At 48.4% G+C, this 27,730-nt stretch overlaps 1 protein-coding gene across 1 annotated transcript; it reads left to right on the plus strand.

Annotated features, from left to right (window-relative positions):
• Nucleotides 1–310: 310 nt before the first annotated feature.
• Nucleotides 311–27,730, plus strand: PLEKHO2 (pleckstrin homology domain containing O2). The gene is made up of 6 exons (XM_080626101.1): nt 311–527; nt 5,301–5,453; nt 11,629–11,745; nt 18,695–18,799; nt 21,207–21,305; nt 23,311–27,730. Exons 1-6 carry the CDS (start codon nt 519–521, stop codon nt 24,547–24,549), a joined length of 1,722 nt encoding a protein of 573 aa, XP_080482227.1. The 5' UTR covers nt 311–518; the 3' UTR covers nt 24,550–27,730.

A 27,730-nucleotide genomic window follows, 5' to 3' on the forward strand; every position in this document is an offset into this window, starting at 1 on the left:
TGACCCTGGCGACCTCTCCCACCCCAAGCTCCTTGTCCCACCCCAAGGACCCTGTTCCACCCCACGCTCCACGTCGCACCCAGCACCCACCGTCTGGCCCCAGGCTCCCTGTTCACTCCACATCCCCTCTCCCTTAGGCTCAGTCCCACCTCCCTTCCCCCAGATCCAGTCCGCCCGTGCGCTGGGGGCCGGGGCCGGGCCAGGCAGGGAGGGCCGGGCCAGGCGGCGGCGGGGCCGGGGCCAGCGGCGGGGGCATCCCCGCCTCCTCGCTCGCAGCGCCGGAGCCGCCGGAAACCCGGCGCTGCTGCTGCTGCTGCTCCCCGAGAAGTTGGTGCGGAGGCGAGAGCCGCGGGGCCCGGCTCGGTGCAGCTCGCCTCGGCTTGACCCGGCTCGTCCCGTCCCGTCCAGGCTCGGCTCGGCTCAGCTCGGCATGCCCGCAAGCCCGGAGCCGAGCGGGGCAGCGGGGCGGCGGCGCAGCCCCTGAGCGGGCGGCGAGGAGCGACCGGCCCCGGCCCGCCATGGAGCAAGTGAGTCCGACCGGGACCGGACCGGACGGGACGGGATGGGATGGGGTGGGGTGTGCAGCGGAGTCCCTGGGACGAGATGGGGCTGTTGGGGACCACCGGGAGGGGACGGGAGCCCCTCGGTGCCGCTGCCGGCCGGGACGGGGGGTGAGGACCGCTCCGGCCACATCCCCGATCCCGTTCCGACAGCGGGAGGCGGCGGGGGCAGAAATGGAGACGCAGATGATGGGGGTTCCTTTTCCCAAGCAGCCCCCCCGCTTCCTTCAACCCTGGCCCGGGTGCTGCGGGGCTGAGCATCCCGGGAGCTCTTGGGATTTAAACTTTCCAGCCGGCCGGGTGAGGCTGCCGGGCGAACGCTGGCGCTGCCGAAGGACGAGTGCTGGCAGAGTCGGGCTTGTTCAAATGCCACGCTTGCTCAGGCCACCTTCTGCTGACTCTGGCTGGGGTGTTGTACTTCCGTACTGGAGCTGGGCCTCGGTCAGACCGCAAGCTTGGCCATGGCCACATACCTAGCAGCCTTCCCCAAGTCTGTCCTCCTCCTCCTCCGCGTCTGCCTGGGACGGGTTTAACGCGGAGAAGAGCAGCAGTGCTTCTACACATGTAGATTTACACATCCGTGGGCTCACGCCCCAGTAATCCATCCTTGTGTGGATCAGGACACCACAGATTTGTTAGTGAGTTGAACAGGTCGTTTTCTCTCCTTGTCTGTCCAGATAATTATTCCTGCTTCCTTTCCTTAAATGAGGTTTTACTGCTCATGCACAAAGCAAGCTCCCGGTAGGGCGGTCTGCTGCAGGACTTCAGCCTCTAATGCATGTGATGCCAGTAGCTGTGGCTTGTTTCCTCTCTTTCCCATTATTTCAGCCCTCAACATTTTGTGGCAAGAATGAGAGCTTTCCTAAACCAACAGGGAGATGGCAAAGCAGCCCAAGTTGGTAGCAACCTAGAGTTGTTATCCACTGGCATCCATGAAATTAATCCACAGCAGAGAAACTGCTTCCAGCTGGCGGCCAGTGGCCAAAGGGGCTTCTCACCCACCCCAGCATCCACCAACCATCTCACCATCCACTCTTCATTAATGATAAATGAGTCCTCCAGTGCTTGCATGCGGGGGGGGCGTGGGGGGGTGTCTGATGCTGTTTCCCAAGCTTCACATGGATCTGAGCAGTTTGTTTCCAATAAGATGGTTTTGCTCTTGCGGGTCAGGGAGAAGTGGAAGGGCCAACAGCGGGGCTTGGAGGGGATGTGGAAAGGGGGGAAAACAGTGGAGGTCTGGAGAGGGAGGTTGTGTCCTGGGAGGTGTCTATCACTGCCTTGCTAGAGAGGAGTGTGTGATACAGGAGTTGCTCACTTTAAGTGAAGTGACTGTAACTGGGTGAGATGCTTCTGTGCAGTACATGTAACTTGTAAAAGCATTGCCGTGATCCAACTGGTGGGTTGATTTTGTGTTGGAAAACATGGAAAGTATGTGGGCTTGTGGGCCCTTAAAGTACATGGGGAGAGGAGAAATAACCACCATCCTGTCCCCCTGATTTGTCATCTCTACATCATCAGTCTGAAACTCATGTCTCACTTCAAATGCCATCGTGGTATAAACTGCAAAAGTGGCTCCTGCAGATTGGTTTGGGGAGTGATTCCTTTGGCATGAGCCAGTGTTGGGATAACTCAGTTCTTCCTTCATTTACACTGGCTCACTTAGCTGACGTAAGGGAGTTTCTTCTTATGGATTTACACCAGCATCAGGAATGAATCCAGCCCAAGAGCATCCTGGGAAGGGTATCTTGGTGTTTCTTGTGGAAGGAATAGCTGAGTAGCTGAATAGCTGAATAACTCAGCTATACTTGAGGAAGTATAACCACAGCAGCTCGTCTCTTTGTGCCATGCCCTGGTTTGAGCTGCAGAATGGTGGGCACAAAGCCCTGCTCTTGGTGCCCTTCCCTGGCCAACCTTCTTGTGCCAATTCCAGGCAGTGGTGGCATAAAAATAGTCTGCAAAGGTGTCAGGCACCATCTCCAAGACTCTTCTTGCTTTCATGAGAACAAACAGGTTGCATCATCTGGGCTTTTACACAGATGGCTCTGTCACATCTATCTTGTAGTGGGGACCGGAGCAGGCACCAGGCAGCTCCAGCTCAGGTGACTCCCGTGCAGTGCTGGGGACAGAGCCCTGTGCTTGTGGCTGCTGTCATCTGCTGAGCCCAGCACTCTCCATCTCATCTCACCTTCCCTCTCCTGGGCTGCTCAGCTGGGGCAGGCGGAGGCTCAGAGTCACAGATCCTCATGTGGATGCTCCAACCAGGGCTCTTGGGTGGCCTGGGGACAGGGTGAGCTGCAAAGCCACCCTGCAATGTCATGGAGGAGAGGTGATGTCCTCGGAAGACCGGAGAGCCCATGGGGAGTAGGCAGCCTCAGAGGCTGCCAGACAAGCTCGGCTCTAGCTTTGCAGCTCTGCCTTGTGGAGAAGTGCAGCTCCAACAAAAACTGTTACTGGGACACGCTGGTTTTGCAGAGGTAGATGTTAAGTGCTGTGTCTTCACAGGGGGTACTTTTAGTTTAAATCCAGAGGAGACAGAGTAGTTTTCACTCTGCAGAGCACCTGGAGAGGCCAGGGATAGATGTATTTGCCATGTGATTGCAGAAAGTCTTTCTGCCAGGTGAGGAAAAAGAACAGCAAGAATTCATCTGCCAAGCATAAAAAAACCCTTTAAGGAGTAAGCTCTTGGCAGCTCTTGGTCTGGAGTCACTTGAATAAACTCTTAGTACAGCTACATCCATGCAGAACTGCTCCAGGGGAGGTTAAAGTCTGTGCTCAACCATCTAAAAATGCCATCAAAAGGGTGCTCGATCAGGAAACCAGCAGGTCTGTATTTGTGCAGCAGTTGCTGTTTGCTGAAGTCACAGATCACAACTGAATACAACTTCCTGGCAACCTAAAAAGTCAAGTTTAAAGAACACCCCCCCCCCCCAGTCCCCCTCACTTCCCGGAAAACTTCTCAGTGCTCTGTCATCCTGTATTGTGGCTGTTTCAAACACAAATGACTGCTACAAATGGCACCAAGGATGCTGCAGGTTTCCGCCTGGTTTTCTTTTAGGTGATACATGATTTATTTGTCTTGCTCCCCATCTGCTCCTGAGCCTACCTGCAAGGCCAAGCCTCTTCCTGACCTTAGCAGGGATCAGAATAAATGTGGATACATGGGGTCTTTAATGTGTTTTTCCTCCTTTTACGAGCGTGAGCTCCCTCTTTGGAGCAAGCAAAGCTGCTGTCCAAGGGTGTGTTTACTGGGAATCTAGTGCATGAAAAGAGATTTGTTAGTAAGGCTCTCCTCCCAAGTTTTGGAGCCCATCCGACAGACTCGCTCTGTCCTGGCCATGGGAGCATCCAGCTCTGACTCCTTTCCATGCATGTGGGATTTCCTCATGTTATGAAACATGATGTCTGAGCTCCAGCCAGTCCAGCTTGTTTTGTTTGGGGTTTTTTTCCTATGGGAAAAGGTTTCATTCAGCAGTCAGTGGGGACTGTTTGGGGATGGTTGGTGTGCTGGCTTTCTGCAGCAGGATTTGCTGCTGTTATAGACCGGGATGTGGAGGAAACCAAGTCTGAGGGGTCAGTGTGTTTCCTGGGAGGAGGCTGGAGGGTTTGGGGTTGGCCTCTCCTTACAAGTGTCAAGGTTGGTGAAGTGTTTGTGTAAGGGGATTGGGCTCAGCGAGGGATTCCCCTCACCTCACTCCGGGCAAAGAGGCTTATTGAGGGTTTGTGGGGTGTTGGGAGCAGCAGGGTGCTCCAAGGGAGGGGAAATGGGGATCCTGCCTTTGCAAAGGCTCTTCCAGTGCACCAGCGAGGAGGAAAACTCAGCTTTAGCCAAGTCTGCTGGTGAAGGCAGTCAGCTAATCAGCCCCTGCTCCCGGCTTAGGTTTCCTGTCTCTGTTTGACGTGAATATTGATATTGGATATTTCTGATGTTTTTCAAAGCAGGGAAGTTATCCATCTTCTGGTTTTTACCAGGCCTGGAAAGGCAGCAGCCTCCCAGTGCAGGATGCTGGGGCTCCCCATGCTGCTGCAGACAGGCGAGAGCAGGCTGGGACAAACAGCAAGGACCTAAAGGCAGGACAGTTAAAACCACCCCTCTCTTGGTGTTCCCTTCTCTGCTGGTCCTTCCCTCTGCGTGCAAACCACACAGGAGCATTCCGGAAATATTTTAGTGTGGCTCTGATGAAGTCATGGCTCTCATGATATTTAAGGGCCCTTCCAAAGTGAACCATTCTATGCCATGGATCTGCCCATGGGATTTGGTTTGGAAGCATTGTCCAAACATAGAGACCTAGAGGAGACATTTACAGAAGTGGCCGTGGGCTAAAATATGAGTGTTGCTACTGATGCCAGCAGGATCCATCCCACTGGGATTCAACAGAGAGTTGGAGGAGCAAAGTGGAGAGGAAGGTGCTAGTTTTGAAGGCACACTTGGTACACAGTTGAGCAGGGAGTACCTACACAGAGAGGGGAGCAGAGCCACTGGGGAAGCAGAGGAGCAAGGTGGTCTTACTGCCATCTCAACAATGTCCCCCAGGGTAGCCAGAGTGCATCCTCACTCCCTGATCCTATGGGATCTGGTTGAGTTTTCCTCTGGAAGATGCCAGTGTTTTCCCTTGTGATATGGTGGGGAGGGACCACATTTGCTGAGCGCTGAGGTCTTTTCTAGGCAAGCTTTCTGAGGACCTTGATTAAATGGATGGAAAGTGCTTTTGCTGTAATTCCTTCTCCTCTCTGTCCTTGCAGGATACAAAGGAGGAAGTCTCAGAGAAACCAAAGCCTGCTCCAACCGCAGAGAAATACGGCTGGATTAAGAAAAGCAGTGGGGGGCTCCTGGGATTATGGAAGGATCGTTACATCCAGCTTCGGAAAACACAGCTCGTGGTCTATGAGGATGAGGTACGGTCACAGCTGAAGGTCTTGAGCAGGGGCAGGACCAGGCCCCTGGTGACACAAGTTCCTGCATTTTTCACTCTTCTCTCCAGCTCATTCCTTTCAAAAGGGCTTCTCCAGTTATCTCCAGGAAGGGTAAATGCTATAAAGAAGAGACAGCAGCTGCATTTTAGGGTATATTATATATTATAAATATTTTAGCCAGTAAATATTTTGACAGTTCCATTGCCAAAGAAAAATAATGGAGGCAGGACATCCTGTGAGAAGGCAAAGGGAGTGAAGCTTGGGGCGGAAGCAGGATATGTGCTGTGTGGTTTTGGAGTTTAAAGGATAAAAGTGGACTGTAGCAGGGTGACTTCCCACCTGCTGCTTGAGGGAATGGCAGGCAACCCTGCAGCTGTTTGGCACCCTTCAAGCAGCTCAGATTGTTGCTAGCCAGACTCATCAGAGTCTCTGATGGATGCAGGGTGAGATTGTGAGTGCTTGCTGTCCTTAAGCAGAGGCACGGTCTGGATTTGGCTCATCTTTTCCTTTTACTTGAGCCAGTACTGAGCGAAGGACTCCTGGGAGCCTTGTCCTGGACTTCCCTAGATAAATTGCATGCCTTAAGTTCATGGCCTCATTTAGAGCTGTTTCCAATCAAATGAGAAATAAAAGCCAAGCCAAATATGTCCTGCATCTTCATACTAGAAGAATGAAAAATGCAGGGCTAGTCCTGCTGGGCTGCAAAGGGAGCTCTTCCCTTGGCTCCTGGGTTAGAAGGGGCTTCTGCAAGAGTGGAGTTTGCCCCAAAGTTAGAAATTACAGTGCAGAGCACAGGCTACAACCATCTGAGATTAGGAGTGGGTCAGACTAAGCCCTGCTGGTATATGGTGGCTGGAAGTTTGTGTGAGCATCAGGATGGAAGAGGATTTCTCACTGTGTGGTCGGCACAAGGACCACGTGTCTGTGTGGTGTCTGACACAAGGGGATCTGGGTCATTCGTGGGTATCAAGATGATAGAAGACCAGAGTAATGTGAAGCTTTGTGTGCAGTTTGTCAAGGGAAGAAGAATGGGGAAATGTTTCAGCAGCTGCCTTGATGCGATGGTTTCAGGAACAGGACTGACAGTGAGTTCGGTTCTCTTTTCTAAAAAACACATGATTGCCTAATAAAGATTTGTTAAAAACAGTTTGGGTTAAAGGGTGTTGCCTCCTCCCTTACACTGAGCCCTCCTGCTCTTCCCAAATCCCAACACTTTCTGGAGGCGTTTGTTCTTAGTTGTGAAATGGCAGGAAGAGTGCAAGAACAATGAGATGAGAAGTCACTGTCAGGTGATGAGCGGCTTGGAAGCAGGGAAAGGGTTTCTCTTACACAGGGAGCTGCAGCCTGGTCCTGCAAACCACTGACGCTCTGCAGATTGCTTCCCAGTGCCCCAGATACCTGTTGACTCCAGCTGAAGCTTCAGGAACTCAGAGATTCAAATTCTATCGTCATGACGTAGGGTTTTTTAAAGGGCATGCCTTTAAAAACAAGATATATGGAGGCTTTCGTTACCACAAGGGAAAAGGAGGCTTTTAAAGTAAGATTAATTTTCACAGATGTTCAGAAGAAGGAAAAATCTCAATCATTTAAAGGGTTATTTTATTATCTAAACAAGGAAAATGGCATTTGTAACAACCAGACATAACGTTTTCTGGTAGCCTGCGGATTGTGGTAACATCCTGTAATAAATTGCATCTGTAAGCTACAGTAGCTACAAGGTCCCATTATTGTAAATAAGGGATCATGTTAATATCTATAGGCTATTAAACTGGCTTACAGTGAAGTCAAATGGCTAAGAGAGGAAATTGCTACAAAATTATCTGGTAGCACAATAGGATAGCATGTGATTGTGCAGACTTACTACAGGGGAACTAAAGGAAATAGCAATTTTCTGCTCTCAGGAGGGGTCCTGTTGCTACAGAATTGAGGCAGTTCATGTTTATGACTGTATTTATCTTCCTTTAACGTGAGTTAGGGCAGTGTTGCTGTCTCCATCTTACAATTGAGGAACTAAGTTTTTGAGATGAGAAGGGCCAGTGTCAAAGGAGAGTCTGTGGTGCAGTGTGGGTTTTATTTCTGGAGCTCAAGCTGCCATTTTTCTTGCTGGACCTTTTCCACATACCTTTGTGGAACCTGAGAGCTGGCTTTGTGTGACCCTGGAGACAGACACAGCATCCCAGACCATTCTCAGGCTGAAATGCTTTAAAATGGCATTGCTCAGTGCTTGCTGAATGGGAGCCCTAGAAAAAGAAAGGAGATAAAGCTTCAGGCAACAGCAATACAAGCGTCTTCCCATGTGTATCCTAAGTTAGACCTAGGTGGGTTAAATGGGAGGGAGGTCAGCTTCCATGTGGGAGGGCAGGTTCAGAGGCTTTCAGCTGGTCTGAGCCCATCAGATTTCCAGGAACTGAGATAACGACTTGGATGTGTTGTGCTTTTATGGGTCCCTCATGTTGGAGCCCTTCACGTGTTGAGGCCCTTCGTGAAGAGGTGCTAATATTGCCTTCAACAGTTGTTTCTAATGCAGGCACGTTTCTCTATGCAATTGCATGAGGCTGGCTGCACTTGTAGCTGAGGTTTGTGTGTGCAGAACAAGAGCAGTGGGGATGGCCAACACAAGATGCAGGCAGTAATGTACTGTATCACCAGAAAGTACAGTCTGAGCAGAATACAAATACTGTATTTGTCCTCATCAACAGCAACCTCCTGGAATGTGCTCCTGACCTGTCCTGGGAGAGTGTTTTCCATATTACATTTGTTAGTCAGGCTTTGGGTTTGGTTTACGAAGAATTGCAAATGGCTATTGTATTACCTGGAGCAGATGGGGGGTGAAAGTCACCCCACCTGGCTTCAGGTTTCTTTCAGCAGATGTGAAATGAAGGGAGATGCATTTCTTGTTATCTGCTGTGCCTCCATCTACAGCCCCTTACTTCTGCACCCTCACATGAGTGAAGGCTTAGTTAAGCAAGATGTTTGTGTGATATTACATACCCCAGTGGCAGGAAAAGAGCCGTCAGTGCGAACACTTACAGCTCTGGCATGCTCAGATCCTCAGAAGCTGCTCAGAAGTCTCTGGGAAGGCAGGATGCATTCAGCAGGCCCACGCAGAACCAAGCAGGTTATTTTCTAAAGGGTTTTTTTCTCTTCTTGTTTCTGCATATTCTTGCTAGAATCAAAATCAAGTGTTGCAAAACTCCAGCAAGCAGGAGAACAGGGAACAGGCAATCCTGCACAGAGAGACTACACAGACCAGTATCAACACTCCATAGATTAGACAGCGTCACTCTTGAGTTTGGGGGTTTTCCCCCCTAAACAGTGCTTTATATTTAGGTTTTAGAGTTGGGGGTTTTGTTGTTTTGGGGATTTTTTAAAGTGCATCGTTTGACAGGTTAAAACCCTGCTAGACAAAGAGCCTTCTAGAGACCAGAGGATCCACTCTGCATTTAACAGTCATGCAGTTAACATCTGTATTTTGCCCCTGGTAAAAGCAATACATACCCAAAAGTGATCTGTTAAAACACTTTGAGCTCCTTGGATAGAGAAGTAAATTATTATTGCAGGCAGTCTAGACGCTGTGCACTGAACCGGGGGGGTCACAGCCTATGAATGTGGGTCACTGAAGAGGCCTTTGCTGGAAATTATACTTCATATAAATACAAGTTTCAGTGAGTCTTTCCCCCCCTTTATATCAACTTCTCATTAAGGCAGTTGTTTGCCTAGTGTGGTTCTTTGGTTGGTGCTCTAATGTTTTTAGGTGTTAGGTATTTTCCTTCTTAAGGGCCAAGCCTACAGACAGATACATGTTAACTCGCAGCATCTGCTCAATGAATAGCTAATGGAATTGGGTTTCTGCATTAAATCATGAATGTAGGGGTTTCTATAGTAGGATTTTAAGTGTCTTATTGATTGTCCCTTACAGCAAGCACAGAAGCAGTTTAAAAAACAAGCCCTGAAGTCTGTAAAGGAAAAGAGAAAGGTGGTCTGAAGGGAATTCCCTGCCTTGATCAGATGCAGGGACAACCTGTGAGCTGTGTGCTGCAGGGAGGTGTGACCACTGAGTAAGAACACAACATTTGTGGCTCAGGATGACATAAAAGGATTGCTTTAACTTCTCTGGGACACTAGAGACCAAATGGAGCCGGAGCTTGTCCAGAACATGTGTCTAACACCCATGTGTTGGAATGGGACTCTGGAAGCAACCTTGTTGCTGTGTGATGCTGAGTATCCTCCTGGTCCCAGGAGGTTGAAGGGCACCTGGAGATCTGCAGCAGGGTTGGGTCTTTCAGTCTTTATCTTAGTGGTGCAGGACAAACATAAAGGATCTCTTTGTGACCCAGGTAGGGTCACATAGAGGGGATGGCTGCTTGCCAATGGTAAAACAGAGACAAAAGCCCCATTCTGGTGCTCCCTGAACTCAGATGCTTTTGCTTTGCCTCAGACATGGAGTGTTCTTATTTCCCTGGCTGCTTTCTTCCCCGCCCTCCCTATAGAGGATAACTTGAGAAGTTCAGGTCTCTGAGATGAAGGAGCTCAGCAAACTTTCACGTCGGGGCTGGTAACCGCACCGGCCGTGCAGCAGTGCTGTAATGTGGGCGGTCGTGCACCAAAGGCCAGGATGAGATCACCCATCCCCGAGGCATGTATTCCTGACCTCACCCTTCTCTGTCATTTGTTGGCCGCTGAGGGGTTATTATTTCCATCCCCGTCCTTTTGCAGTGACACTGCGACAGCAGGATTGCAGCAGGAGCCTTGTGCCTTCAAAGGGCTCGGTATCGTCAGCAGGATTTTATCTGCTGGGGTTTAGGTTTGGGCAGCATTAAGCTGCTCCTCCTCGTATGTGTTCTCCCGGTTCTCTGGTCACGTTCACCTACTCAGTGTTAAATGAAATAAACAGTAATGTCATTAAAATAATAAACCTAAATTAGATCCAGACATCCCTCAGTGGCTCTGAACTTGCACTGCATTCCGGCATCGGCTCCGCCGGGCCCCCATCCCCAGATAGGAGGGTTAAAACAAACTAAACACAGCCTGAGCTCTGCACAGCGACTTAAATGTCAGGCAGTAAAGGGAGGAAATTCCCTGCAGCCCACTTCCCTCTGAACTCTCCATTCCCTGCCTCCAGCCACGCAGCAGCTTCCTGGCTGCGATACATTTCCTCATCCCACACCCCCTTCTCTGCTACAGGAATTGCTAAATACAAACTCAGACGGGTACCAAGAGCTGCCTTGGGAGCGGAGCCTGGGCTGGGGATTGTCATGGCCAATGGTTTGAATTCAGGGTGGTAATGGTGGTTCATGGGATGTGCTGACTGGAGCAAGAGCTGCTCTGTGATTCTCACTGCTTATTTGTCTAATGGTTAGCAAAAGGGAGCTTTGGTCTCTTCTGGGCTACTGAGACATGAGGAACACTATCTGCACAGTGTTACACTGATTCCTATTACGGCTGGTTCTGTGCAGCTGAACTGAGCCACGCACCATGTGTGGAATTTCAGTTATGTTACTGGGAGAAACGAGCCAAGACGTGGCCGGCAGTCATCAGTGGAGAGACACCAGAGATAAATACACCCACTGAGACACTGGCCCTCGCAGTTTTGCTGGCTGTATGGAACTGCATTTCCAGTCCTAAGCACTTTGACAGCTCAAAGCGTGGCTGCAAGAGGAGTGTGTCCCAGTTGCACGTGGCTTCTGCTGACCTTTTCGATGTGAGGACCAGTGGTAGCAGGGCTCCCCTCTTATCTCCACTATGCCTCTGGCATCCTAGGGAGCTGCCTGGACCATGGTGATGCTTGTGTCATCTTCCCTGTGAGAAACCAGAATAACATCTCCTGTGTTCATTGTAGGGAGGAGGTAGTTTCACTTTTGGCTGCAGATCCCAGGATGAGGCCAACAGAGATGGCAGGAGGTGGTGTTACTGTCCACAATATGTTATTTGCTTGGCCACTGTGGACCTCCAGCTGCAAATTGTCCTGTAGCTTAAAGACTAGGGTGTTTCCTTAGTGAGATGCCAGCCTGATTTATGGGGGCTTGCTGTCTGCATGCGGGTTATTTTTAAGGCAGAAGAGCTTTTAGACAGATGGAAAGGGAAGACATGCAGAGTTTGATGGTATATGATTGATTTCAATGGCTTCTATTCATAATGTTTCATTCCCTCTCTGCAGGATGAGCAGAAGTGCATAGAAACAGTGGAACTGGAGAGTTATGACAAGTGCCAGGAACTGCGAGCGCTACTCAAAAGGAAAAACCGTTTCATTTTGATCCGCTCCCCGGGTAAGAAGGTAGGATTGCCTTTCTCATCACCTCCAGTCTGCTCACTCCAACTGAGTTCCCAGGCAGCTGCACCCAAAGCTGATGAAAGGCTGAGATCTGGCTGTTTGGCAGCTGGAGAAATGACTTCTAGCTGTGAATGGTGTACAGTGTGTAAGGAGGAATGCTAGTGTCTTGTAGGCTTTCTTCTTTCCTCTTGATGTTCTTCCTGCCTTATCATTTTCTTCCTCCAGTACTCCCTGAGCATTGCAGAAGGACCATTCCTTATGTTCCCCAGTGTGTTCTGGGCAAGGAAGTATCCCTGTCCCAGTTGCAGATGCTGCAGCTTTGCCCAAGTTCCAGTGAAATCAATGATCTTGATCCATGTAAGGAGTCTGCTCCTGGAGTTGGAACCATTGATCTGAGAAACCTCAGTGCAAAGCTACTTGCAGCCAAACAGTTCCTAGGAGAAAAGATTTATTTTGCAGAATTCATGAAACTCTACATCTTTATCATCCTGCACAGCCTCTGGTTAGATCCAGAACCTTACAACCAGGCTGGTGCTGCAAAGAAGCTATATATCTGTCTGAGCCCTGACTGCATGCAAGGACATGCTTGCCTTACTTCCTATGTAGGTTCATCATCACTACACATCTTTGAATGTTCTCCTTAGTTCCTATTTACACACTATCCATTTCAGCACCTTTATGGGCTAGGATGCTTCTGTTGTTGCTTTGAGGCATCACACTTTGACTTCTAATTGCAGTGTGATTTTATTGGCCTAAGAGATCTTCCTAAATCTTCCTGTGTAGATCTGAGAGGTTGAGAGGGACAAAATATACTCATTTCCATAAGAAAGTGAACAGGCAAAAATACCACCATGCCTGCATTCCCCCATCTCCAGTTTGTTTAAATAAACAGAGATTGTTTAGTCCTTGTTGTCATTGTTGCTTATTCTTTCACTCTAGTCACTTAGTGTTTATTCCCATAGTAAGACCTCAGCTGAGTTCAGAGCTTCATTGTGCTAAACTTCACTCAGAACAACAAAACAAGACTGTCCTGCCCCAAAACACCACATGGACCAGGGTGGGGTGGAGAGAAAAGGTGAATGATTGTTTTGCAATGAAGGAGAAAACCAATATTAAGCACCATGCACTATAGTGATGGAAAAGTGCATCCTGAGCTAGTGAGCTCCTGCTCAGCACCCGGTCCTGGGGCAGAGTCTCCCCAGTCTGAGTTGAGGTTTAGTGTTTGTTTTGTAACTTGATTAATCAGAAATCATGTCATTTTCCATCAGAAGTGGCTAACCCCGGCAGCCTTGGTGTGTTTGCTAGAGGGTGGCACCATAACTCCTAGTGCACACCTATTCCTGGGGAGATGAATAAAAGCCCGTGTGCTCAGAGATGGGTGGCACGGTAGGAATTATTGTTATCGGCAAATATGTTACTTAGAAGAGTGTAATAGCTGTGTATGTCTGCACTGCTACATGAATCAGCACGGCATATGAGACCTGTTCCTAAACCTTTCATTTCTTGCTAGGAGAAACATAGGCCCAAACTGTGCCTTGGAAGGGTAACTTCATCCTTTTGCCATGCTGGCAAGCGTACGGCTCCTCTGTTCTGCGTGCCACGGATTAAATGGAGATCTAGATAGAGGCTACTTTTTATAAGGCTCTTTTGGTGAAAGGAAAGGCTTTTATAAATGAAAAGTTCCCTGTTTGTAGCTCCCCTCCCACCCTCCTTTTGGCTGGGAATCGGTTGAGGGTGTTGACACACAACATACTTTGGCAGATGCTAGAACAGGCTTCAATTAGGAGGCCAATGTACACAACTGTCCTTCTTCTGTTTTGAAATCGCAGCTGTGGCGATATATATCAGCTAAACATTTTCCATTTGGGAGGCTTGCTGCCATCCTCAGTTGAAAATCACCCTGTGAGCTGGCTGGCCAAGCCCTGCCAGACCTTGCTAGGGCTTTTTTTGCCCCCTCTCCTGAGCAGGATGCTGAGAAATGCAGAAATCCAATGAGTTTGTGGGACTTATGAACAAGCTAGGAAAGGTCATTTCCATTTCACTGCACAAACAGGAGTTTCCCTCTGGGATACAGGGAGCCCAGTTTAGCTGTAAGGAAATCCCAATTTAAATACTGGATGGGATATTCTTGAAGAGCAGAGATGAATCACTCAGTTAAAACTACTCAGCAACTAAAGTTGCACTCAAATAAATAAGTTGCCTTGCTAAACACTAGTCTTTGATGGATATACCCCAGATTCTGCTTGCCCTGTTCACAAGGATGACATTTTTGTGAAGCTGTGACAATATAAGCATGTCACACACCTGCACTGGTATGGAACTGAAAGAAAGCACTGCCCCCTGAGCTTTGATTCTCCAGCAAAGGAAGCTGGCAGTGTGCAAAAGACCCGTTCTGCTTAGAAATCTCAAATGCTTCGTTCTGCCCACAGCAATTAAATGAAAGCTGTTGGATGCAGAGAGCTGAACCTGTAAGAAAGAGCAGCAGCCTTGGCCTGAAGACTTGAAAATGTACTCACAATGCAGAAAGCACTGGAAATCATGCTTGGTGCAAACTGCCTAGAGACTACAGAGATTAGCACAAGTCTGGTATTCAGTGGGTCTGAAAGCCTTCACTACAGGGAGGTCGTAAGAGTGGGAAGAAAGAGGGTGGTAGTAAGGGAAAGAGTCCATGAGCAAGCGCTGCAGCTCCCCACACATCCCTCCCTACTGTGGCCAGACACAAACGCCACACCTGCAGGCAGAGGTGGAAACCTCCAGTGCTTATTTTTCCCGTAGTCCGCTTTTGGAGGTACCTGTAGCTGTCCTCAGCAGGGGTCCAGCCTGGAAGGTGCAGTAGATCACACTGAGGCATGTTTGCCCTGTGCATGGAGAAGGCTGCTCCTGGGGTCTGACAGTTTGGCAGAGATGCTGTGTTAGTCCCAGGGATGATGGAGCTCAAGTCAGCTGCAGAAAACCACAAGAATCCCCTAACTGACAGTCCCTTGGCTTCCACTTTTCCCTCCAGGATCTAACCTGAAGTCATGTAGAAGAAGGCAGGAGATGGCCTCACATCTGGCAGATAGACTCTGGTGCACTCTTGAGTAGTTTAAGGTGTTACCAATCCAGCTCTGCTCTGGCTCCTGCTGGAGGTGACCATCCTGTACCAAAAGCCAGCAGAAGGGAACTTCCCACACCTAAACCAGCAGCTCACAAGCAGTTCACAGTCCAGCCCCACTGAATTGCAGCAGGCACTGAATCAGCTGAGGAGCAAGCACAGGATTCTGTCACCCACCACTACTGCAGATCAGCGCCATCTAACAGAATTACTCAGCGAAGAGCTAGTGTTGGTAAAGGTCTTGAACTGCAGCTATTCAGCTCTTCAGAGCTTGTCTGTTAAATCATTTGGTACCGGCACAACAAAATGCCCACAGTAACAGTTCTCCTTCCTGGAAGGCAGGGTCAGCATAGCCATAAGACTGTCACTGCTTGAGGAGACTGATGTCGTCAAGAAAGCATGGAGCAGCCGGGGAGGCTGCGCTCGCTGCTGTCATGCACAGTGACCCGTGTGTGAGCCCCTTGTTGCATGACATTAAGCCAGTGATTCAGCAGGAGCTGACTGGCCGTGCTGTGCTCTGGGTTAACTGACAGTAAATTGCGTGGTGTGTATTCATGGCTTACAATGGTCACTATCCCATTAGCTTTAGCCATGACAGCTTTTCCTGGCACACCAACCTGTTGTTTAAGACATGACTCAGTCTCAGCTGGCTTAGCAAGAAAGCGAGGAAATGTGTTACCCTGCCTTCCACCCTCTTATAGTGGTGTCACTGACTCTCTGCCTTCAATTGCTGCTGGAGAACAGACCCTGCTTACTGTTTTGTGGGGAGTATCCATTTTCAGGTGCATCCTCTGATATCTGCGAATACCCAAATGAGTAAAAATACAGACAAGATAAATTCATTTGTTCCTTGTTTGTGGAGGACCTGGGGATCTCAGATTAGTGTACCCAGTGGCAGGCAGGACTGAGAACTCCTCCAGCTCTTCCTGCCTCTGCTCTGCAGCTGTCTGCTGTGTAGAGAGCTTCCACTCTGCTTTGGGTTAGTCTCCTCTTCCCAGTGCCATGGCTGAAGATGTGAGTCACAGATGAATGCAGACAGACAAGGGACTGCAAGGTAACAAAGAGACTGTGGCTGGCAGCATCCCAAGCACCAGCTTCAGAGCCCCAGCAGCCTGACTGTGCCTTGCTATCTGTTGGTATTGTTCTAAAAAGGAGGGAAAAGGTTTCAAGCACAGATAGCTGGGCATACTGGGAGGAAGCTGCTGCGAGCCTTGAGGCTGATTCCCCTTTGTGTCACAGCCCCAGGGACTTGTGCAAGCAGGGAGTGCAGTGGGGGCACTGTCTTCACTGCCCCATTGCAGAGAGCAGGGTCCCACACAGGGTGCTGCCTGTCCTCCTTCACTGAGTCCTTTGGGAAACTTCCTGCATCTTCCTGCTGCTGCCTTGGGAGCATCTTCCCATGAGTCCCTTTGCCTCACTATCTGTTGTGTTCGGTGGCCGCAGCAGTAGGTCTGTGTTGTGCTGTGAGGCAGAGGCTTGCATGCCAAAGGGACATCTCAGCTTCTCATTAAAGATGAACCATCCCCCTGAGGCTTTGCTCTGTCTGGCTGCAGGGCTGCTGACACCAGCACTTAGTCACACTCTCAGAAGCTTTATTCGGGAGAACGAGGCACAGAAAGTGGCATTGGAAGAGGAAGCTTGAAGTGAGGCAGGAATCCGTCCCTTGAACAACATGTACAGAGATTTCTAAATGCTGGTGCTGGCTGCCAGGTCTTTGCCAGGCAGTGCAGCAGCTCAGCTGCTCACAAGCAGAGCTTTCTAATAAGCTTTTATAATCAGAAAGCTTTGGGGCAAAATTGTTTCCAAACAAAAAGAGTTTTTAAGCACACATCAAAACCTGGCTGTCGCTCTGTTTTGGAGCCTTGCCTTCCCTTAAGTTCCCTGGTTAGTGTGGCCCTTCTGCACCCCAGACAAAGGGCTCTTTCTCCAGAGGGCTCTGGTTCAGGGCCTAACCTCTCCTCTGAGCTCTTGGGAAGACATGTGGTCCCATCACCTTCTGTGCAAACTAATTGAGTAAATAATCTTTCCCCAAATTGCTTCTTAACTCCCTGCTTGCCGTGCTGGGCGTGAAGGTCTGGCACTTTGTTGCTGTGATGTGTAAATGTAAAACTATGCAATGAAGCGAGGAATAGATGCAGGAAGGGCAGTGGGTTTCTAGCTAAACAGCAGGAGTGCTGTAAGGAGGTCAGGTTTTAGTTCTGCAGAGTTTCTGATGGCACCTTCAGAAGTTGCTGAGACCCAAAAGAGTTGCCACTTTGTTGTGCCATAGCGAAACAAGGAGCTGCTAAAAGCATTCGACTGTCAGTCACTATTAGCTTTGTCCCCCTCATTTTAGATAGTCCCTGGTTTATAGAGACACTGCTGTGATTTCAGAATGTGGGGCCTCATTTACAAGAAGGCTGGGACTACAGCTGCTTTGGAAGGCAATGGGAAAGCGCAGAATACCTATAGGATGTTAAACACCCAAAAAATCTATTCCAAATGAGACCCCACTAGTATATGTTTTGAATGAGCCTCTCTGTAACTCACTTCCCACCTGCAAGAGGCAGATAATTTTGGTTGCTCTGAAAAGTTAATTTTTGAAGCCCTCAGATACTGTAGTGATAAACAGCAAAGAAAAGACTGTCAGGGGAATCAGTAATTCTGTTTTCAGGGCAGAGTGTGATCAATAAGACATATTGACCCATGAGGACAGAACACAAATGGGATAGCTCAGTAAGACGTGCTGCCCCTGTCATTAGAGATAGTGCTAGGAGGAACATGCACTGCAGGCTGAGTTAGGACTGTCCAGCAGTGCTGGGATTATCTCATTTGCAAGTGCTTGATTTTGCAACTTTGATGATGTTCTTTAGCAAAAGAGTATTTCCATGTGCCTGTGCAGTGTGGATTAGGGCACCACATGGAGCTATTTGGATCCAAGCTGGCTGTAGAGCTACCTGTAATGTGACGATATTTCTCTCACCTGAAGTGTATGCTGGGGCAAAGCTACATAATATGGTGAGGTGCTCACAGAACACAGTAGTGAAATAAATAACACCCTACTATTGTTCTGCTGTGGTCAAGAATTGATCCGAAACACTGAGCAAAGCCATGGGACTGCCCTGGGGGAAGGGGAGAGCTGGCTGGAGGACAGGCCATACCATCACCCATCACTCCCTCCTCACTTGTGTCCCATGCTACTTGCCAGCTCCCTCTAGTATGGCCAACTCTTCCCTTCCTCTTAGGACAACTGTTCAAACCCCAGAGTGTGTATGTCTATAGCATTTACTGCTGAATTTCTTTGCAAACAGAAAAAGATATGGTGATTTTTTTCACTTACATTGCCCTTATGTCTCATCACGTCCGTGCTCAGCTGAATTGGGGTTCCTGCAGCCAAGGTCAGAGCCCCAGATTCCTGTATCAGTTCTGTTCTGCAGAACTGCAGAAACAGGGAAGCAGGCAGAGCCCACTGCCCGCAGCCTTCCCGTTGCTTGCAGCCTGTGGAGAAGTTGGAGATAAAGTACTTTATTGCATTTGAACCAACACAAAATGACTTGGACTTTCAATCTGACTTTATACACAGTGTGACCATACAACTTGCTGCTGCTCTAAGAGCTATTCTGAGTGTTTTGCAGAGGAAGAAACTCTTACTTTCGTACTACTTTAGTTACTAGATGCAGAAATAAAACTACAGCAACAAGCTGTTGAGCATAACAAAGTCCTGTTCATGGGAACTATGAAGTGAAGCACTTGCCAAAGCACGAAGGAATCTGTAGTTTAAACATAGGCTGGAGCTGTCTGTTATAGAGAAGCTGAAGTGAGAACAGAGAGCTGCCTCGCTGGTCCTGACAGACAACAATTGTCTCTCTGCTCTTGCAGGTTCATGATATCAAATTTCAAGCTCCAACTTTGGAAGAAAAGGAATCATGGATAAAAGCTCTTAATGAAGGGATCAATAGAGGCAAAAACAAAGTATTTGATGAGGTAAGAGAAATGGTTTTCAAACAAATCCTCTATTTCTGTGTCAGTTCTCATCCACTGGTTTAGCCAAAAGCAGAACTTGCCCAAGCCCCCATGCTCCTTGTCATTCCTGCATGCCAGCCATGGTCAAAGAAAGGAGAAAGATGGTATGCAAGGAAGGCCAGGTTGCTTCCCCACAGGCTAGGAAGCTCTTAGCCACTTCAGTTCCCAGCTCAAGAAGACAGGACTTGTACAGAGCCATTTGCACCCTCCTTGCATCTTGCTGCCCTTCCCTCTCTCCTGGCCAGGGTTAGGTGCCGAAGGCAGGGGCAGCTGGTTGACTAGATGGTGTGCCACAGGGATGGTCTGTGCTGCTAAGAGCTAACATCTCTCAAGAGGCCCATGGGACACAAGAGCTTACCAAAGTCAGTGGGAGATGGTCTGGTGGCTTCAGTGGGTTTGGGATCAGCGAGTGCATGGAAGTTCTCTTCCAATGGAAGCAGCAGGTGCACGAAGCAGCTGCAGCACTGAGCTGTGTAAAGTTGGGGCTGCAGTCTGGACTCATCTTCCCCACGCTGCCATGATCCTCAGTACCAAGCAGCCTGGAAATGGAGGTATTTGGTTAGGACATAGCCCAGTCTTGAAGACTGGAAAACTCTGAAGTGACTCAGTCCACCAGCTATTCAGCCTGGAGAGAAGTCTACTGGAAAGTTACTCCATGGCCCTGGCCAAACCTGCCTGCCTCTCAGCTGGCCTCAGCATACCTGTGCTCCCAAATCCTCCTCCCATCCTGCTGCACAGAGGGAGGGATGAAAATTGCACTGACCAACCTTGCCCTGCTCCCTGTTAACCTGTAAATCAGCCCTCAGCTAAAGCAAAGGAGCAGCATCTATTCCACAGTTGGTTCATAACTGAAAGGAAGTGCACAAAACCACCATCACAGGAACGGCACAAGAAGGAGCAGGCAGCATAACGAGGGAAAAAAGCAATAGCAAGATCTGTTCAGCAAAGGAAACCAAAGAGTGAGTAAGAGCTTTGAGAAAAGGGCTAAGCATTGCAGATATGGTGCTAGAGATGTGAACTCTGAGAGCTTGGGTTCTGCTTTTATTCAGCAGAGGGCAAAAGCAGGAGGAGAAGCTTCTTTTTAGCCTAGGCAAATGGCACTCAGCTGGTGGTGGGATGTACTGGTTCTTCAGACCAAGTGGGAAACAGCATGTGGAATTAAAAGGACCAGCAGCAGCCTGAGCAGACAAAACCTAGCAGCAGAGAGCTCAGCAGCCAGGTCTGCTCCCATGTTTCAGTAGATGGGAGATGTGATGTGCTGTAATGCAGCACCTGGAGGGGCCCAGCTCATGGCTCTCCAGTGGGCAGCAAGCTCTGCACACTCCCTCAGCACCACGGCAAGGTGGGATCTCAGGTCACCTCCCTGCCACAGCCTGGGGTTATCCTCCTTATGGGGGCCTTGGTTCTCAGGGGGAGCCAGCCTCCGATTCTCATTCATTCCAGTAAGGATCAAACCCCAGATTTAAAGCACAAGCTAATGGGTCAAGCTCTCAGCTGGCTTGGATTAGCCGTTCTCCTCTGAAAGACGTATAAACCCACTCTGCCATATCAGCCAGGGATTGGGACCCATTTTTCCCTTTAAATCCTTATTTCACCCTGGCCAGCTTTCTGATTGTACAAAGACCAGTAAACCAAGGACACACTGATGTTTCACCATCCCCACTCACTGGTGCCACCCCTCTGCATGGAGGAGACTCCAGCCTTCCTCCATCACAGAGTGGCTGCTTGGTCACAGAGCCAGCACAGAGAAATACCTTCCAGTGGCTGAGACCTCCCTCCCCACGTGTGGGAGGCAGTGGATTTCTCATCTGATTCCAGGAAATAGATTCGTTAATTCAGCTAGAGTTGCAATTAATCCAGGTCACTGCTCACACCTTCTCTTCAGCATCCTGCCGTCATTAGAGCTGTAGAAGGGAAGGTCTGTAATGAAGCACTGCTGGTGCAGTTCACAGTCAGGTCACGGTTATTAATGAGCTTTCACCTCTAAGATGGCAACAGCAATTTCAGTGCTGGGCTCTGCCACGGCCAGGAGCTGGGCCAAGGCTGGGCTGCAGTGAGGACAACAAAGCTGCCTTGTGTCCTTCCTGCCCTGCCCCTGAGGTAGAGGGGAGGTTATCCATGGCAAACTTCTTTGGAGTGTCTGTTAGATAAACACAGCTCTATATAGGTCAGATACCTTAAATATCCATCATGTATGTGCAGGGCTTTGCAGGCAGGCTGTGTAAAGGTCTGAGGGAAAGACGGTAGTGGTGAAAGTTATCCAAATGCTGCATCCCTTCATGTGTGACAGTGAGACCTTCATAGACATATCTTGAGAAATTAATGACCGTCTTCTTTCTTTCTTTCCCTCTTCTTCTCCCTTCTGAAGGTGAAAGTAGATGAGAGTCTTTCCTTGGACCATGTAACTCGGGACAGAGTGAAAATGACCCAAGGACGCAGGCCACCCACGAGAAGCCACCTAAAGGAGGTAAGTGCATCATAGAATCATAGAATCATAGAATAGTTAGGGTTGGAAAGGACCTTAAGATCATCTAGTTCCAACCCCCAATGGCGTGACCCGTCTCCCCAGCTGGGATCACCAAGAGCTGCTCCTTCCACACAGCTACAAAACCCCAGGGAAAACCCCTTTGGCACAGCCAGCCTGGAAGAAGCTGACAGGGAAACAAGCTTCCTCCGGGAAAGCCTGCACCAGGACCTCTCTGAGGAAGCCTCAGGTTCCCATAGATTGTAGCTGCTGCAACATGTTATGATATATTTAGCTTTCCATAACTCATGAGCTGCTTGACCATGTGGGGAGAGCCATTATAGTGTCACTGCAGTCAGAAGGAAACGAAGCTCCTGTATTTATTTTCTATGAAGTGATGGTTTTGTAGCTGCAGTGGTGTAAAGGCAGAAGAACTGCACTCTCTGTGGGGAGAAGCTGTATTTTTTATTAAGCTAACTGGAAAAAGCAGACAAGCTTTCAAGCTTACAAGCCCTTTTCTTAGGTGTGAAACAGAATACATTATTCTCCCAGGCAGTTTTATGGGCTTACCTGTCTACTCGTAACTGATGTTCTGGATCTGTCACTTAGAAAAGGAAGCAAAACCACCACAAAATAAACCTACAGTTCCTTGCCATGGGAGAGGTTCTTACTAGTGTTTGACTCCTGTGATTTGTGGAGAAGTTGCTACAGACAGATAGATATTGTAGCAGAGCATTAATCTCAAGTTTCTTCAGACTTCCAAGGCTCTGACTTTTGTGTCTGCACAGCACTCAGGCCCCTCGTGCAGAAAAGGAGATGCCCTGAGACTTTTCACTTTGCATAGAAATGGAGGGAGAATGTCTCTTCTGGAGACATGCATGGAATGAATCATAGATTCCCATCCACTCCTCCAGAAAACCGCAGAAGAACACATGACAAAAGTCACAGCAGCACTGAAGTGTGGATTCTCTGTTGCCTAATATGGGTTGGGTAAGGTAGGAAGCCCTTCCCTAAGCATTAAAAAGATCTCTCAGTGCTCCGCTCACTGTTTTCACAAGATACCTCCAAGGTTAATACCAGTAAGACCTCTCACCTTCAGCCAAATTCAGGGGAAACTGGCTTTACGAATTCAGAAGTGGGAATGAGGGGAAAGGGAGAGGATAGAGCCTGCAGAAAGATGTGTATCACAGCTGCTGGCTGCAGTATCATGAAGGAAATGGGATGAATGATGCTTTTCAGTGTCAAAGCAGGCCAGGTGAGGATGGGTCAGGGCCAAGCTGCCAGGATGCACCTTGTCTCCGTCCCTCTAATGGGCTGGAAAGGCAAAGAGAGACTGTAACTCAACTCTCTGCACTGCAGAAGCCTGGTCCTGGCTGCAGCTACACCTTGGTGTGGTTTTGGGTTCCCTCACACAGGAACTGTCACCGTATTTTTCCTTCCTGGGGAGCTTACACACTGCAACATCTTTACTAAGTCCATCCTTTTAAGGACCTCCCCTTGCTAGAGTGATTTGCACACAGCCTGTGGTTTGAAGGAGGTTTAGCCAGCTGAGGCTTGGCCCTATTAAGACAGGGATGACATCAGGTTGGAAGAAGCAAGCAGAAGACAGTGGTATTACAACAGTATCCCTGGCCAAATGATCTAAAGATCAGCTTGGTTTATAGGTTCAAGTTAAAATATAACAGCCCCTAAAGCAGAAAGCAGATGTGCTTTGGCTAGGCACGTTGTAAATGATGGGGGTAGAGGGAGAGGGAGCCAGCACCAACAGAAGAACCCAGAAATAGTGTGGAACAGGCTTTGAGATGTTCTTCTCAAAGGAAGTAGTAAACATTTCTGTTATCAGTCAGATTCTTCTTGCAGTTTCAACAGATTAAACAGGGTGGATGTGTGAAGCAGCAACCCCTTGCTTGCCATGCTGGTTGTGGGGTTCTTGCACTTTTAAGTTAAAGGATGGAGCACAGGATTGGTGATGGGGCAGATACTGAGAAAGTTCTCTCTTGTATTTCAGGCTGCCAAGTCTACATCAGATGGTATCCTGCGATTAGATCTGGATATAGTAGACAATGGACCACCAAACTTTGCTTCCACTATCAGTGAAGGTGACCATGAGCCACCTCAGAAAGAGACTCCAAAGCCACCTATGCCACCTACAAAACCAACCGGCACAAAAGAAAACCAAGATGCAGAGAACAATGTTCCTAACCAGGAGCATAAAAAGCCTCTGTCTCCTCCACTGCCTCCAGATAAGAAGCTTAAGGAAAGCGTAACATCAAAGGACAATGTAGATGGCAAGCAAGAGGACTCTGTAAGCCCAGAGGAGAATGTGGAAGGATCTCAAGCAACAAGTGAGGAGAACAGAGAGAACCTCATTGAGGTCAGCAACAGGGGCATAGCAAAAGCTCCGATTCCTCTTCCTAAGAGCGTACCAGACAAGCTAAAAGTAGCTTGGGACCAACCAGCCTCTGAGCCTAAAACCACAGAAGACTTGAAATTGTCAGGAGACAGTAGTGAAGACAACCTCGCTGAGATTGCTGCTGGAGATGTTGCAAAGCCTCCTGTCCCTCCTAAGGTTCTGTCGGAAAAAATGCTAGCCACAATGAACTCCAGCCATGGTGACCTGGAATCCAGGGGCTGGGAAGACCAGGAGTCTGGCAGCTCCAAGCCCCCAGTAAATGGGATTGCAGACAGTGAGGCAGCAGATCTCGCATCCCCAACAGTTGAAACTGAAGAAGGAAATGGGAGAACCTCTGCCGAGAAGGAACAGCAAACTTCAGGAGAAGAGACAGAGACTTCCTTAGCTACAGAAGCACACCATGAGAGTGTAAAAGCAACTATTGAGAAGAAAGAGTCTGTAGAAAGCACTTCGTGTCTCAAACTTCGCAGTTCTTCTCTGGGAGACTTGCTGTCTGATTCCAAAACTACACAGAGAGCACATCCAGGCCCAGCTTTCCCGAAGGATTCCCATCAATGCTTAGCTAAAATGGAGGAGAAAGTGGCTAACGAAAGGGAAAAGGCAGAAAAACTTCTGCAGAAGGTTTTACGTGAGGGGTTGGAACAGGCCCAGGAGGGGAATGGACCCCCAGTGATGGCAGAGACATTGCTCAATGAGGCAGTAGAACAGCTTCGGCAAGCTACACAAGTTTTGCAAGAAATTAAAGGTCTTGGAGAACTGAAAAAAGAAGGAACACAGAAACAGAAAGAAAAGCAAAAGGCTCTAGTGACTCTCTATAGGAGAAGTGCGCCCTGACATACTCTTCAAAGAGATTTCTTTCTCCAAAGCAAAGCTAAACATTTGCCATTTATGATTTGTACCGTTGCTAGGCCAGTGTTTAAAAGGTGGTGTTTTGCTGTGCACACACCATGTGTATGGGACAGAATTGAGCTTTCAGTTACAGCCTCTTTCTCTCTTTCTTCATGTTGTACATACCAGCGTGGATCTAATCCTGTTAGCACAGCAGAAGGTTACAGGACATTGAACAGTTTCAGAAATGTGAATGCTCTTTAAGGACTCTGTCCAAAGTCCTTTCAATGGATCAGGCCTTAAAAAATTACTGGTAATCAAAGCCAGGTGTTTGAAAGGAGCAGAATGGCTATTCCAGCAAAAGCCCCTGTCTGTCTGTATTTACCAGATTACACTGGCACCCATCTGGTTTTCCCAGTTAAATAATTCAAGGATAGATGTAGTCAGTGTTTGTTCACTTGCTGGCGAGGTTTCCCAGCCCACCTGGCCCAGTGACATCCAGGAATGTAAAGATAAATGGTTTAATCTTCTCCAAAGATACTTCTAAAACCACATCCACAGTTAAAAAGTGACCTCACACAGAGGTAAACAGCACTGGCCAATTCCTGACTGTGAGTAGCGTCCTCAGATCTGGAGCAGCTGTGAGGGCTCTTCTGAGCCTGGCTCTGCAGAGCTTTAGGTGAGCTAAGCACTGTGTGAGTGAATTCAAGTCTCAATGCATCATTGCCAGGCATGTATTAATTGTTCCTGCTTCATTAATAGGGAACTTGAGGCAAAGAGGTTACAATTGGCCTTCGAAGGAGTGTCTTGTAGCAGCACCACAGGTTTATTATTGAAGACCATTCCTATCTGATAACTCTGAATCCCCTCATCATTATTGGGAACAATGAGCTATGCATTTGGAGAGCTTGTGCCCAGGAGATTCCCAGCAGCTTCCTAAGAGAGCTGCCGTTAAGAAGCTTTAGGGATATGTGTTCCCTTAGCTGTAGGCTTGCTTTCTGTGGTGTCTTGAGTTAACTGACAGGAACACACACATCAGGCAGCGGGTCTGGATGAGATCCCTCTTCCTATTTAACGTGTCTCTACCTGCTGTGTCCTGGCTAGCCTGAGAGCCATGCCTTGGCACAGAATTGGAATACATGGAGGGAAAGGCATTTTGCACGCACAACTTTGGGGCTGGTCCCAGTGGCTTAAGTGTATTAAAATAGCAATGCATTGCTACAGAAGGGTCTGAGGAAGGCATTGCAGAATTCCCACAGCTTCCTGAAGCAACCACAGTGCCCCGGTCTTTAGTGATTACAGCTGTGATAAAACCATGTCTTTGCACCACTGCTGTAAACTGTACCTGAGCTGGGTCTCCTCCCCTATTCTTTATAGTTGCTTTGAGAAGAATCATATGACAGCCCAAAGGGCTTCTCCCTTGCTTGAGTCAGACTCTGGAAGCATGGAAAAAGGTGATCTTCCCAGTGTGGTTTTAAGGAGTGACACACACCACCTAAGCTCTTCTCTCATTTGCCAGCACTGCCCTCTTAGCTCACCCGTTTCTTTTTCTTCTTTCTTATATAATACCGCAGGTTCCACAAGGCTGCAGTGGGCTGCAAACATCCCCCTATAGCAGCAGCCCAGTAAAGCTTCATCTGAGCCTTTTCCTAGGGTAAGCAGTGAGCGCTTCAGGCCTGAGCACAGAAATGTTGCCTTTAGGCTTCCAAATATCCTGGTTTCACCACCCAGAGCCAGGCACACAGGTAGCGACTAGAACTGATGCTTCTGTCTCTTAAACTAGCTTTGGTTTCAGTGATCTTTCCCCCTGTCAAGTCAGCCATAGACAGTGCATGGGAATTCACTTGTTACTCTGTCACGTGGAAAGTTCTACACAGCCAAACACTCAGGGCTCAGGTGCCAAAAAGCTTTGCTTTGAGACAAAAGGTTTCCTGCATCCTAAGCCCACTTCCAGGCTCAGGGCTTGGAGCAAACTCTGGATCTGTGTCATTTGCTGCTGTAGATTCAATGTGAACCATGGATCTTCTTCACCTTTCCAGCCATAGTTAGGACAAGGGCTAATAACACAGACAACGTTCAGTGCCTATCTGCTATCTAAATGTATTTTTCTGCATGTGCACTTTTGTTTACCGATCACTGTGTGGTATGAATGTGAGCTGTCAGAACCTGGTGTGCACTGGAAGTCAAAAAGCATCAGCTTCAGAGAGCAGGCAGGCTTTGCAAGATGCAGTGCTATAACGAGAGATAAATTCGATAGGGAACAGACCAGTTCACACTAACAGGAATATACACAAACCAGGGCAAACTCTAGCTACAGGTTCATATCCCAAAGCTGAAGCCAGTCCTGAACTCCAGGGTGAGTAAATCAAAGCCTGGAACTGAAAACACAGAATGAAAACAGGTTATGGGATAGCTCAATCCCCTAAATTATATACAAATGCTTTTGCTCTCATGGGTGTTTTCTTGTGGCAGTGTGTTCTGTGGATACCCATCTGGCAAAGTGCTGATGAAAATACCCAGATATCCCTATCTGTTACAGCCAAACTTAGAGGATGTGCTTATATTTACTGTATATTTTTATATTATACCGAATATTCCAATGAATAAATGTCTGACATTTTAATGAATACTCATCAGTAAGAATCTTAACAGATAAAAACCCCTGTATCTGTTAGGAAATAGGCAAGTTAAATCACTTTACAAGCTACAGCTAGTTACTGTAATTGCTGTACTAACACAGAACTTACTAGGTTTGTATTATGTCTTGTAAATAGGTATAACTTAAGTGGAATCTCTGTAGCACCCAGTAACTCTACTGCTAAAAATGCTGTATTAGAGACTCTTTGCTTTTAACTATTTTTTCTACTAGGGTTAGAAGTTTCATCCTAAGATGTCTAGCCCAGATGTAAGCCTGATTCACCTGGATTTTGCAGGAAAAAACCCATCATGTTCCATCTGCGCTTTTCCCACTTGTTCTTCATATTCCGATCATGGGGCAGGCCCTGCCTAAGGCTGGCGAGTGGGTTCTCCTGCAACTGCCCTCTGTTTTTATATGCTGCTCTGAAAATGGCAGTGCTGGGCACCTCTGACCTTCCACAGCGACTCCCATCTTCAGCGTACATCCTGCCACCATGCACTTTTCTTTTAAATCTTCCTTTAATCTTCCATTTCAACTTCCATCTAATTC

This window comes from Psittacula echo (genome assembly GCF_963264785.1).
Source record: "Psittacula echo genome assembly, chromosome: 10".
Classification (NCBI taxonomy): domain Eukaryota; kingdom Metazoa; phylum Chordata; class Aves; order Psittaciformes; family Psittacidae; genus Psittacula; species Psittacula echo.